Source organism: Salvelinus namaycush, chromosome 2 (genome assembly GCF_016432855.1).
Source record: "Salvelinus namaycush isolate Seneca chromosome 2, SaNama_1.0, whole genome shotgun sequence".
Classification (NCBI taxonomy): domain Eukaryota; kingdom Metazoa; phylum Chordata; class Actinopteri; order Salmoniformes; family Salmonidae; genus Salvelinus; species Salvelinus namaycush.
The window spans coordinates 54,580,970-54,595,902 of NC_052308.1; the positions used below are offsets into that span (position 1 = coordinate 54,580,970).

The 14,933-nt window shown below is 38.9% G+C and overlaps 1 protein-coding gene across 1 annotated transcript in view; it reads left to right on the plus strand.

The window, feature by feature from the left end:
- The window catches only part of LOC120022190 (receptor-type tyrosine-protein phosphatase T-like), a 356,205-nt gene that overhangs the window by 246,140 nt on the left and 95,132 nt on the right, over positions 1–14,933 (plus strand). Inside the window, exons 14-15 of the mRNA XM_038966074.1 lie at positions 3,875–3,911; positions 10,082–10,217. Of these exons, the coding sequence (XP_038822002.1) occupies positions 3,875–3,911; positions 10,082–10,217 (173 nt within the window). The remainder of the gene's footprint in view (positions 1–3,874; positions 3,912–10,081; positions 10,218–14,933) is intronic.

Sequence of the window (14,933 nt, forward strand, 5' to 3'; positions counted from 1 at the left end):
TTAGACCGCTGCTCCACTCGGGAGCCCACAGTATGTCAAGCGTATGCCAGGTCAAGTAAAGTTGATTCCCATTGGCTGACCTAACCTCCATCCAGCTTCAAGTTGTGAAGATAGTGGAAGTATCACTGTACTGCACTGGTCCCAGTTATTTCATGCAGGGTTATTTTATCCAAGTGTGCATTTTTCTATGTCAAGAGAGTTAAGCCAACATGATCCTCCATGAGAAAATTTACTTGAAAACACCAGATGATTTCCAACCTCACTGGCAAACAGAGAAGTGTCACCGGTGCCTATTGCCCCATGAAGAAGGACCAGCCGCGTTCGATACACCAATTCCCCCACCGCAACAGCCTAATCAGTTTGGTTCTATGGTAGATCTCCCAGGCAAGCGTGTATAAAAGAGACAAACCAGCCTTGACAGAGGAATTACATATTGACTGTCACCCCTTTCCACTATGGTTGCATTTCATTTCTCGAAGGCCCATAGAATATCCAAGTGGCCGGGGAAAACAATACAGGGTGCATTTACACACACTGGCTTTGCACGGACTCTGCACCGCATGAAGCCGTCAGCCAGGGTTTGGCCTGATACCCAGGTTAATTTACAGTTTTTTTCTATCACTTTGGTGCAATTTTTACAAGTACGCGGTACATTTACACAACTGTAAGCACAAAAATCTAAACAGATAATCAAAATGTCACATTTTCCATTGACTGAGTACAACAAACAAATTCACTAAGTCACTTGTTCACTGCACCACAAAACTACAATTGAAGTTGGAAGTTTACATACACCTTAGCCAAATACATTTAAACTCAGTTTTTACAATTCCTGACATTTAATCCTAGTAAAAATTCCCTGTCTTATGTCAGTTAGGATCACCACTTTATTTTAAGAATGTGAAATGTCAGAATAATAGTAGAGTTATTTTTTTCAGCTTTTATTTCTTTCATCACATTCCCAGTGTGTCAGAAGTTTACATACATTCAATTAGTAGTTAGTAGCATTGCCTTTAAATTGTTTAACTTGGGTCAAACGTTTCTGGTAGCCTTTCCCAAGCTTCCCTCAATAAGTTGGGTGAATTTTGGCCCATTCCTCCTGACAGAGCTGGTGTAACTGAGTCAGGTTTGTAGGCCTTCTTGCTCGCACACGCTTTTTCAGTTCTGCCCACAAAATCTCTATAGGATTGAGGTCAGGGCTTTGTGATGGCCACTCCAATACCTTGACTTTGTTGTCCTTAAGCCATGTTGCCACAACTTTGGAAGTATGCTTGGGGCCATTGTCCATTTGGAAGACCCATTTGCGACCAAGCTTTAACTTTCTGACTGATGTCTTAAGATGTTGCTTCAATATATCCACATAATTTTATTTCCTCATGATGCCATCTATTTTGTGAAGTACGCCAGTCCCTCCTGCAGCAAAGCATCTCCACAAAATGATGCTGCCACTCCAGTGCTTCATGGTTGGGATGGTGTTCTTCGGCTTGCAAGCCTCCCCCTTTTTCCTCCAAACATAATGATGGTCATTATGGCCAGACAGTTCTATTTTTGTTTCATCAGACCAGAGGACATTTCTCCAAAAGTAATATCTTTGTCCCCATGTGCAGTTGCAAACCGTAGTCTGGCTTTTTTATGGCGGTTTTGTAGCAGTGGCTTCTTCCTTGCTGAGCGGCCTTCAGGTTATGTCGATATAGGACTCGTTTTACTGTGGATATAGATACTTTTGTACCTGTTTCCTCCAGCATCTTCACAAGGTCCTTTGCTGTTGTTCTGGGATTGATTTGCATGGCTGCGTGGGCCCATGGTGTTTATACTTGCGTACTATTGTTTGTACAAATGAGCGTGGTACCTTCAGGTGTTTGTAAATTGCTCCCAAGAATGAACCAGACTTGTGGAGGTCTACAATTTTCTTTCTGAGGTTTTGGCTGATTTCTTTTGATTTTCCCATGATGTCAAGCAAAGAGGCACTGGAGGTTGAAGGTTGCTTGAAATACATCCACAGGTACACCTCCAATTGACTCTAATGATGTCAATTAGCCTATCAGAAGATTCTAAAGCCATGACATAATTTTCTGGAATTTTCCAAGCTGTTTAAAGGCGCAGTCAACTTAGTGTATGTAAACTTCTGACCCACTGGAATTGTGATACAGTGAAATAATCTGTATGTAAACAATTGTTGGAAAAATTACTTGTGTCATGCACAAAGTAGATGTCCTAACCGACTTGCCAAAACTATAGTTTGTTAACAAGACATTTGTGAAGTTTTAATGACTCCAACCAAAGTGTATGTAAACTTCCAACTTCAACTGTATGTATAAAATTATTTTATTATTATTATAAAATTGTTTTTGAAAAAGCATAACAAGAACATTGTTCGGCTGATAGGCAGTCAATCAGGCACTTGTGAGTGTTAGTTGGTGTATGATGTGGGGCTGAATCTACTGACCCGGATGCTCTCTCACTCCTCCCAGTCTTTTGGGAGGGAAGGTGGACAATGAGCCTGTCGTAGCGGATGTAAGCAATGTCCCCACGATGTAAGCAATGTTCAATGCTCTCTAGCAGCTTCTATGGTTGAGATAAGTGCTTTCTGCCTCTGGAGCACAGCTTCCAAGTAGTCCTCGTTAAGGAAGATGTTGGTTCCTCTCAAGTTCTTGGCTCTCTCTAGAACAGGCATATTGTCCTTAACCCTTAGGAACCTGACCACTATCAGCCTGGGTCTGTCACCTTGGATGGTTACAGGTTTTTCTTACTTTCTCCTCAGAATCTGCCCAATTCTCATGTGAAGACTCTGGTATGCCATCCACAACTATGTTATTCCTCCTGGATTGTCCCTATAGATAGTTTGTTTTCCCTGCCATCTCTGACATCACAAACATTCATTAATGTTTGATGTGTCACACATTTTACATAGTAATTGCCATGGTAACGGGGAAATATTATTTAGAATATAGTGTCAAGGCTCCATATGTACACTTAAACTATGGTGAAACTAATAAGACATGACCAGTAAGTTAAATAATAATTCCTTAAGTACAGTTCTTAAATAACTGGGTAACGACTGGAAAGTAATAGGAAACAACAGCGAAACAAGACAACAAGGTAACTACCCAGCTACAAGCAAAGACCCAAGAGGTACATTTTGAGGTTGGCTGACATACAGTCAGCCAACATAAACTGTCTTTTTTAAGAAAGTTCCAAGAACATTCTTAATAAGTATAGACTGTGCTGCTGAGAAGAGGGGAAAAGGCCTTAAATACTTACTACATAACTTCTGCTTATTAACCTATATTATTGATAGTGCTATCCACAGGGGGTATTTGGGAAGACTCATAAGAACATAGGACTACTGGTAAACTGCACATGAGGGGGTACTTAGGGGGTACTCCCAACAGAGCAAAATGTGATTGAGGGTACAGTAACCAAAAAAGATTGAGAACCACAACTGACCTAGTGGCTGCCATTTGGAGAGCAAATGCGCTCACTGCTTTTGGGGTCAACAGTTTTTTGAAGTGTATGAAGTACTATGACTGAAATGTCTGTATTTCTGAACCCATTCCCATTCTTCTCTTGTGCCGTCTTGTTATTTCAATCCCAAATCCACTAGAACAGGGTTAGGCAACCCTGTTCCTGGAATGCCGCAGGTATTGCAGGATTTTGTTCCAACTAGGCACCACACCTGACCAACTGAGCTAATTGATCAGATCAGTGATTGCCTAAATTCAACACAACTGGTCAGGTCATTTAAATTAAAAACATGAAGTGCCTGCGGCACTCCAGGACCAGGGTTGCCTACCCCTGCACTAGAACACGAGGATAGTGATGGAAATCACTGTGTTGGGACAATATAATTGAACAACTCTCTCTGTCTTTTCAGGAAACCAAAATCAACTGTGTGAGACTGGCTACTAAAGGTATGAGAACATTTTTAATATGTGCCATGCATAGGAAATACAATACTTCATGGATTAAAGGCCCAGTGCAGTAAAAATAAACATTTATGATGATAATGCCCTTTTAGTGTAAGAGCTGTTTGAAAAGACTTCCTGAAATTTCAGCTTGTTGTGATGGGATGGAGTTTTGGTCTGAATGGTGACATCACCAGGCGGCAAATTGTTTAATAGACCAATAAGAAGGATAGTTCCAAACCTTTCCAAACCAAATACCCCCTTTCCGCCAATAACAGATAGTTTCAGTTTCCCCACTAAGACCACAGTCCGAGCAAAATTCTTCCTTGAGAAATTGCTCTTTACTAAGAACCTATTTTTGTTTCTTTTTGACCATTTTCATTTAAAACAATCACAGTGAGGTACTTCATTTTTTACCCAGAAAGGATTTAATATTGAGCTGAAAATGGCTGCATTGGACCTTTAAAAAAAATACTCATAGGTTCATATTTTGTTAAACTGTTAAATGCAATGAAATCAGAGAGATGCATATTTAACAAGTCAACTGGGCCCAATGAATGTTACTTGTATGTATTGAGAGCGCTACACCTGCATAGAAGTAGACTGTCTCTATTTTATTAAAGATATAAGTGACCATAAGCCCCAAACTCTTGTTTGTTGAACCGGCATGGTTTTCGATCCATACAGTCCAAGATTCTGTGCAGCTTTTCTTTTTCTCTCCATTCTGTTTATTTTCTCTAAACCATCTTTATAAAAGAACACATTAAGGATCAGTAGTATCAAAGGACAACCTCCATTAATGTAATTATCATTATTCTGTTTTCTTTTCTTCCCATTCCCTATTTAAGTTGCTGTTTCTCTTTTTAGACATACTGCACATACATTTTTGCACAGACAATACTCTTTTGATGTAGTTATTGATTTTCACATTTTTTTTTTGTCCAAGTCAAATATTTCTCATCAGTGGGCTCTATTTTTTTCCGTTCTTTTCTCTCGCCATGCTCCCGTTCTGAATTGATCTCTTTACCGTGTTTGGAGTCTACACTTGTAGACACACTGATTGCATGTCTGCTTTGGAAAATACATGCTTTAAACTTTGTGGCCCTTCATCTCTTCTAGTACGAATACACAGCTTGATTATTTCAATATGATTGTATTTGATAGTTAAATACTGTATAGAATCTGTATGGAAATTTGGGGGTCATAATTGTTAACATGGAATTTGAGTTTCCTGCTTGATAAACCATGGCAATGTTGCTAAGATTGAAGCTGTCCTAGTATGGACATCGTAAACGTTTAGAGATCCGATTTTGGATCAAAACTCCCACAAAGTTCAAACATTTTTTTTTTTTTACTCCATCTCCTTTTTTTCTTCTTTCAGTCAGAATCAAAGGTTAATTTCAATGCTTTCATTCCAATGTCCCATTCACATGCACTGAGAATCAAACCTCTAAAATATTCCTCTGAAATAGATTTATAGATCCGAAGATGCTATTAGGAACACTTCTACTACTTTGCCATTTTCCGTTAATGGAAGCTATCAGGCTCTTGTTGAAATTCATATATTCAGCCATCTATATAATCATACTGCCCATAGTTTTCTTCAAAATGTTATAGCAATATCACTTGAATTTTTCCCTACTACTGTGATTAATGTTCAATTGAAACAATGAAGGCGTCTTTTTTTAGACTATTTTTCTTTGTTTCTTTCTTCTTTCTTGCATGCTAACCGGGAACTTTAAACCTTGTTCTTAGTGGTAATAGGTAGGGGACAAAATACCACGCCGTACATACTTGTCATCCCCAGTGAAGGTGATTATTGCTCCATAGCCAGATTTCTTTCTTCTGTTCTTTTATATACATTACTTTGTTTGTATTTTTATTTTCTCTCTTTCCTCATCTTAATGCATTTGTTTGCATGTCTGGTCCACAAAAATGTAGCTGGCTGTCATTGATTCCATTGAGACTACTGTACCTTGGTGCCTCAAATATGTATGGTTATCGTCCCTCTTATTATTTTCATTGTTTGTTACTATTTTGACAATCCCTGAGATTTGTTTGATAGTTGTCTTGTAGTTTTGCTCATGGACTTAAGCTTTTAAACTGTATTGAATATGCATCTGTAATCCCAATATACTGTACATTTGGTAGAAAGTGGCTTAAACACAGATCTGAAAAACATTTTGATATTTTCATCCACCATGATCTCTCTATGATTGATTGTTATTTGTCTTTTCTTAAGTGGCAAGAACATTATGATACTCGTTTATCATCCAAGTGCCCTATTCAACAATTGTTAACCGTAAAGCAAGACCGTCAACTAAGCTATTCAGTTACTATGCCACAGAGTGCAAAATGTGAACTTTATCTTCAAATGTAACTTCTTTAGGTCTGAATTACTGCAAAGAAAGCAGCCAGTATAATCCTTGCTTTTACAATAGGGATGAGTCAAGATGAGCTGTAATATGTCTCTGAGCAAAATATACAAAAACGAGACACACTATGTCAACCCACTCCCTTCCTTTCCAAGTTGAGTCTGCATTTACTCACCCAAACATCCCCCATACAACTGTCCTGCACCCTGCCAATGCTCCACACTCACTGTCTGTCGCTGGCGCGGTAACCCCTGAATGGAACGTCATACCAGTTGGAGAGGTGGCTACTCTCCTGTCTGGCTAGATAGAGACCAATGTACTGTTGTAATGTTCATACACTCCATTTTATACACATCTATGCTATAGTCCACAAGGAATCAAGTTCTAACCTTGTTCATCCATACACTGTCTGTGAATGTCGATTACCATTTAGATGTACCATACAGATTTACAAACTTACCATACAGATTGTATATAGAGTGTTTGCTGCTAGTGTCATGCAATTATGATAAGTTGCTTGCTGTGTGCACTTCAAAAGGTACAATACCTCCTCCACCCCCCCCCCCCAAAAAAAACACCAACCCTTAACACAGAGTACAGTCCGCCTGCTCTTGAATCAGAGGAAATGCTGTTGTCTCAGTTAGAGGTGGTGCCCATTTTATATTTGTGTTGCTCTGTGGCACTGTGTTTGGTGTTGCTTTCCTTAGCATCGTAGCTTTGCCTGGGTATATGGAGATCTTGGAGGAAAATCTGGCAGTGTATTGTGTGTGCATTGTGTATGCAGACAGCCCGACCTGGTAGACTTTGGTGTTGTCTTATGCAAATGTTGCCCTTATAACACTTTGATGAATTTCCATCTACCTCGATGTGCAGTGACAAACCGTTCAATGGCCCTGACTCAAATCGGAAAACGGTTGCTGGAAATCACTTTCTGGTGTCTGGGGAGAAGAATAGCAGGGTTAGGTGAACACGATGACTATAAAGACATTATGGCAAATGAATAGACCAATTTATGCGTAATGCAATAGTACAGAATCAGTTGAATTGATTGTTGAAGGGCATTTATTTTGTATTTACCTTTTAGCACAATTACCCTTTATGTTGAGTTTTAGCTACAATTGGATGATATTTGCGAGCCAAAATATCATACTGAAGTGACCTTAGCAGTACAAAACCTAGCAACCTCGAGGCTCTTGGTGTAATGGGTATGATTTTGGTCTGACAGTTGTTTGAGTATTTGCGACAATATGATAGAATCTGGTCTATTTTCCACTATATGATCAGGTCTATAGCGCTGTACCAATGGGTTTGCTTAGTGAAAGATAGATAAAGAAAGATGTAGATATCATGTTTCTGGACCACCCAAACTTTTTATGTTCAAAGAAGCCTGTTTCATAATAGTGACACTCTCTTTGTTGAGGACAAGCACTCAGTTCAGGATAAAACGTTGATCATACGTTATGGTATATATTGTAAATAAAGCAGATGAATGTATGGTATTTCCTTTTTATCCAAACAAAAAAAGAACCCAAATAATGGCTTTTAAAGCCTTTAAGTACTGCTGACCTAAACAAACATTAGTGTTGACATTTTGTTCTGAGGCCTAGTCTTGGTACCATTAGCATTGTACATTGTTTACAGTGCCGATAAATCACATTAATCTGAGCCCATCTGACCCAGCGCTGCAGTGCTCAGATTGTAATCCCATTAGAGACACTTAGCTTTGCTGCTCTAATCTCACAGGGCTGCCCCGTCTGCCAGACAATAGCTCCCATGCAGCGCTGTTTCCCGCCAAATCCCACTGCTGCCACCAGTGTCACTCATCCCAGTCTGGGGAATCAATCCATCCATATATGAATGAGATTAAGTTTTAATATCATGGGTTTTAGTCATAATTCCTTTTTTATAGTTAACTTTTACCCCAGCCCAAAGTAAAAGGCTTTACATATTTTTTTAAGCGAACAACCACGTTTGTGGGTGTGCAGGAAAGCACAGTGAGAATTTAATCAGGGGAAGATTAGGATTTTTATGATGATGGATCAAGGGTTCTGATCAGGTGTCAAATGACTCAAGTCTTGCGGGAACCCTGCACCTGAAGTTTTGATCTTCACTGTTGAAGCAGGAATTAAAAACACAGATTTGCGACATTCCTTAAAACGACAGATATCCCCATAAATGACAAGATGGGTATCAAAGAACTTCAGTGTAGATAGTGATTGGGTTGGGTTAAATGCGGAAGACACATTTAAGTTGAATGCATTGTTGTACAACTGACTAGGTATCCCCCTTTCCCTAAGTTCTACGGCTACACACAAATAGGGTCTTTATTCTATACAGTAAACTGAATGGGGCATTTTACCCATTCCACATTTTTAGGTGAGGTCTATGTAATTTAAATTCAAAGTAATTTAAATTATATTTGAGTAAGATTAATAACTGTGTCAACATGGTGTTAATGGATTCAATAAATTGAAGTCGAAAACATGCCAAGGTTATATTCTTAATCTGTTGTTTCAAATAATATTTTGAACAAAGGCATATGTAAAAGAGAGGCTAGAAATAAGACACCCAGTTTGTTTGAACATGCCTTAATTGTTTATCAAGGTTACTCATTCATTTTGGCATGTGTACATCTATCCAACGCTGTTCTGCAGTACAGTGCAATAGCTCAGGAGATCCGGCAAGAGTTCTTTCATTGGATTTGAAACAGTCACTTTTTGTTAAGTCATTGGAAGTTTGCATTCATCAAATTGTAAATGGCTTTGTTGCTATGTTTAAAAAAATATATATTTTCTACTTAAGGCTTTTTTTCTGAGCACCCTTCACAATTAAGAGCCATACTTGTATTGATCTTCAACATAGTCAAGATTAATAAGCTACATATACTAATTAGGTCTACAAACATTAATTGATGGTGTTTGGTTGGTAATAAAATATACATGAATGTGTTTCTATAACACCTCAATGCACCTCCTGAAAATAATACCTCGAGTGAAAATAGCATCTATAAGAGGTTGAACATAGAAGCATTACGTTGTAATACTCTAATGTTTCCAAACAGACAGCAACACTAGGGTGCATTTCCCACAGTCTTTGTATTCCCACAGTCTTTGTATTGTTCAAAGCAAGGATTTTCAGTTGTAGTTGATAAGGTAAGAGTACTTTTGTAAGCTGTGGAAGGCGCTGGAGTCGCTAGCAGTACTATTAACTCACTCAACTTATACATTCTACTTCAGTCACAACCCATGCTTACATTTTCCTGCATGTCCTTCTTAATTAAATCATTGTTTGTTCAACATTAGTGCACTGCATGTCTTCAGTGTGTCATTGTGGTGCAACTGCTGTGTTAGATGAAAAGCCTGTTGAAATTAACAACTCATACTTAACTCAACCACAAGTCCTTTGATGCAAGAGAAACTGACCTTACTCTAACTTGTGTATTTCCAGTCGATTATTTGCATGTTGATTTTCACCATTCATCTGTCCTGTGTGAGAAGGACCCTTACACAAGTTTACTGAATCTTTATTGAACTTTGTCTTGTTATCATTTGGAGTTTAGCAGGCAGGATATAGCCAACATGTCTGCCAATACCCTTAACAGCAACACTATATCTAATCACCTTTTACCTTTTCACTCAAATAATGTCTCCCTTTCATTACTAATAATGACCCTGACATTTCTTTGCATGACTTTGTGATATTTTGTATGTATGTATGTATGTGTCTGTGTGTGTGTGGAGGATGGTTGCTCCAGGGTAAACTCCCTCCTCCTCTCTGTGATGTGTCTGTGCCTGTTTATAGGCGCGTCCACCCAGGACTCAGACGCTGTGGAGCCCGAAAAGCAGGTGGACAGCACCGTCAAGATGGCCGGTGTCATCGCAGGCATTCTCATGTTCATCATCATTCTACTGGGAGTGGTTCTCACCTTCAAACGCAGGTAAAGAGCAGTAGAGAAACCCCTAGTGTGTCCCCGATGCAGCAAGTGTAAGCGTAAATATGTCGGACTATATTACTACAGTCGTAACACCATAGTGTGACCCAAATGTCCCATGCACAATATTACTAGATCACTGCTCAGTTGGGCTGAAATACCATTGGGACTAACTCATAAGGAGGTATGTTTTTAGGGGGGCTTACAGACATACACAGCTTTCTGTGTCTTGTTCACATGCACACTGGCTTACTTCCATCACATCTCTGTTTCCTTCCTGTCTATGTTTTCCTAAACCACCATAATCACATCCCCATGCCATTCTTCTATGCTAGGACCCACAGATTTTTAAAAATAATAATTTAAAAAATGGCTCACCTTACCACTCCACACATAGTTACCTCAACTTTGAAATGTCTTAATACTGTACTTCATGACCAACCATTTGCCATTGTAGGAGTAGGCTATGCTACTGAGACAAAATGACTTGCATGTCACAATCACAAATGTTCTTGGAAATAAACAGGGCAGCAATTTATAATAACTTTCATAGATAAATAAACTATTGATACATGTATTGGTAAATACTATTTGATAATTTCTTTAATCATTTATAAACATGTGTTGCATTTTTAATGGCTTCTTCATGAAAGTTATTATAAAGTGTTACCATTAAGTTGAGGGAGCACAATTACATGGATCTTTTATGCTGAGTTACATAACAACAAGCTCAAATGTTTTAATTAAACTGTTTTTATATAATATATTTAACCTTCTCTTGTTACAATGTTGTTCAAACTTAAAATCCTATTAATGACATATTCCAGAAAAAAACTTGCTGTGGTTGTCATGGTTTTATTATACAATCCTATGGCGATAAGTTACAGAAATCTGTATGTACACAAATCAATAAGAAATCCTAGACTCAACATACAGTTGCAACCATGAGCAATGAGGCTTTACAATTATTTCAAATCAGACAACCTCTGCAGAAATAAGAGGATATATCAACAACAAAGATGGCCTCCTAAGCAGGGCATATATGAATTGCAAACCAATATGTAGATGCAACTGTGGGTGTTATGGGATCATGGGTTAACTAGTATGTATACTAACTATGATAAGTCATAGTGGAAGTCAACATGGGCCAGCATCTCTGTGGAAAGTTTTCAACTCAATATTAGGAATGTGTTCCTAATATTTGGTATACTCAGTGTAGATCGAGGAGAGGGAGAAGTGCTTAGGCTACAATATCCTAAGATGCCTGGCTTTGTTGGATCATCTATATTTCATTCTTGCATCATAGATAGTTAACAATTGCAGCGTTTTACATGGCTTTCAGCCACTACGTTTTTTTGTGGTGAAACATGCTGGAAGCGAGTGAACACTGTCCATTTAATCTTTCAAAGCAGTGTTGCGTGTTTTAGAGCTTTTTGTACTAACATACGAATTAATTGAATGGACAGGCAAAGACTTAATGGTGACTGTTTTCCTGCACGGTAGCTTGAACCTTTAGGGCTCTTACAGCACTGTCAAATGTGCAAGTCCAAGATAAAAATCCTTAAATGAATGGTAAAGCTCCACAAACGGTAGCATTTTGTACCTGCACTGAGAAGAGGATTATTAAGGTAGTGGGGGAGTCTATTTAAATTGTGATCAGACTAAGAAAACGACTGTTTCTAAAACAAGATGGGAGTTGTAGAAATCCACAGTAGTGTTGAGCGGGGGGGGGGGTTACTAAGCTAACATATGGAATTGTTTTAAGATGGTCATACCATGGATCATTTAGCTATTTGAATTTTAGGACCTCTTTAGGTATACAAAATGTTGACCTTTTCTACTATAGCCCATAGAAACGCATTGAATAACACATTCATAAATGGCACAAAACTACCTTTATACTTCCATTCGTTTGTATGGGTTACCTTCAGACGAGTCCCGTGACACTTCTGGGGGTCGTAGAGCAAAACAGAGAACACCATGTTGAGTCTCCCCTTTCCATAGAGTGGTCATACCATAGAGTGGTCGTTCGGACGCTACATACGTTTTTGTGAAAATACAGATTTTCGGGATGTCTCATGGTCTGGCAAACACCGCTGTAGCTCGGTCACCTCCCACTGCAGAAGGCAGATATAGGCAGATATGGTGGTTTGAGACACAGCCCATGCAAAAATACTGATATCTCAAGCTTAAACTGGCAGATTATTGTTGTATGATGTTACACGGGTGCGTCAATGGACTCTTAAGGATTAACCAACATGACATTTCTTTCCTGGTTATTAAACAACTAATTGACCAATGTCGGTTCAATTACTTGAATTCCAAAGATTTTTTTTTTGTGAGCCCAAATCACCGTTTCTCTAGCGAGAAAACATATCATTCACGAGAGAAATCAAGCTAAGAAATATGTCGGATGATGGGCTAAAGGGAGATGTAGTTTTCATTAAGCAAATATTTAACCATTGCAGCTTTTTTCCCTGACTCCGACAGAGACGAAAAGGGGAAACTAGAGGTTTCACTGTTGCCAAAATCTGTCCAAAAAAAGCCAAATGTGTTTCTATTGGCTTATTTTGGGCCTAAGCTTGTCACCTTCCTTCCCGCCTTTAGGACAACGACTCCCTTTGTTAGAGCGGAGACATCAGCTTCTCGTCATTATATACAGATCTCTGGACGTATACACTTTTACGCCTGCTATGTTAGGTTAGATACACACACCCCGTATGGGAGAGGAATGCACACAACACAATGAAGAGAGGAACAGAGACCCTTCATTAAACCCCCCTAGAGTTGATTGACATGGGGCTTGTGAAAGCAGAGGATCTGGACAAGAAAATCATCACAATTGTCTGTCCAACCCGAACTGTGTGAGCTATGAACTATAATACTGTATGGCACTGATATTGAAAGGGTAGACTCTCACGAACACAACAGTGTCAGTTGTTTGACTCTACAATATCCACAAGCTTTACGGCAGTCGTCTGAACTCTGTCGTGGACATTCTCATTTCGAAGAGGTCTTCTCACAAAACCAAGTGTCCAGACTGCACCATTACAAACTGTCCCCAATATCTCTCACAAACACGAACATGTCGGTTGTTCTGCTCTACGACCACACAAGCTTCAGTGGAGTCGTCTGAAAGTAACCCAGTACCAGGCTGTAAAAATTGCAACAAGTGACCAAACATGGGTATACATTTTACAAAAATGTCTCTCAGAACCTTGTTCCTTATTATCATACTTTTGAATTATGAATTTGAAGTAAAGGCCCATTTTTTTTATACCTCAAAATCCAATGGTTAAATTATATATTTTATGACCGTCTTAAAACAATTCCATATGTTAGCTTAGTAGATATTGCGATCTAAGGGCTTAGATCTACAGGGGAGTATGCCTCTTCTACTTTGAAGAACTAGTTAAATTATTTCGTCAGACAGCTCTGCAGCGTAGTTAGGCAGGCTAGCTAAATAGGATGATTAAAGACAGTACAGTATGGGGCACACACAGATAACATTAGATGGTCTGGCTGGCTGACTGCTACTGCCTGAGCAGAGATGATGATGACTTTAAGGAATGAAAAATAACAAAGTCATCCAATAAAAACTAAGTAATATACACAACTTCAATATTATATTATTTCATCGTAACCCCTTTTTTCTATTGATGTGGACTTGACAGAGACAATGGAATGTTCACCATTTGTGGCTTTGGAATTTCGCTAATCGCTCAAAACTTCTCAACGGTAATTGTAGAGAATTGTGGGAATTAAAAGATTTTTCTCTTGGGGCTTAATGTGTTTTTTTTTTCTTGAAAAACATCAGACTAAATGTATTATAAAGTAGAGGTTTATTATAGTAACAAATAACAGAACATTGCAGTTTTGTGATGGTATATGCTCACATATACAGACAACCTTCATGTGCAATCAGTGGTTGACTGCCAGACCAACACCAGCTAGGCCCAATCCTTCTCTCCATTTGGACAGGTGCACATGTTGACCCAGTCGGTGTGTTTGTGCGCGCGTGGAAGACCTGGTTCTCCTCCACTTGAAATCAGTGTTGACTTTGGCAGTTTAGACTGAGATGGCTAAAGTGGAGGGAGAGCACTATTTGTACAGCCACTTCATTTGACATTTAACTTAACCAATTAATATTTCAAGCCAACCCCCCCATGTTAATTATGCATGTAGTTTAGAAGATTTGTTTGCTTATGTCACCCGATAATTTGTGAGTGGCCACTTCTGATCACAATGGCTGGGCCAATAAGAGTCCCTGCCAAATTCTAACCATCTTATTATCATGCACATACCCATATACAGTTGAAGTCGGAAGTTTACATACACCTTAGCCAAATACATTTAAACTCAGTTTTTCACAATTCCTGGCATTTAATCCTCGAAAAAATTCCCTTTCTTGGGTCAGTTAGAATCACCACTTTACTATTATTCTGACATTTCACATTTCTAAAATAGAGAATGATTTATTTCAGTTTTTATTTCTTTCATCACATTCCCAGAGGGTCTGAAGTTTACATACACTCAATTAGTATTTGGTAGCATTGCCTTTAAAATGTTTAACTTGGGTCAAACGTTTCAGGTAGCCTTCCACAAGCTTCCCAAAATAAGTTGGGTGAATTTTGGCCCATTACTCTTGACAGAGCTGGTGTAACTGAGTCAGGTGTGTAGGCCTCCTTGCTCGCACACGCTTTTACAGTTCTGCCGCACAAA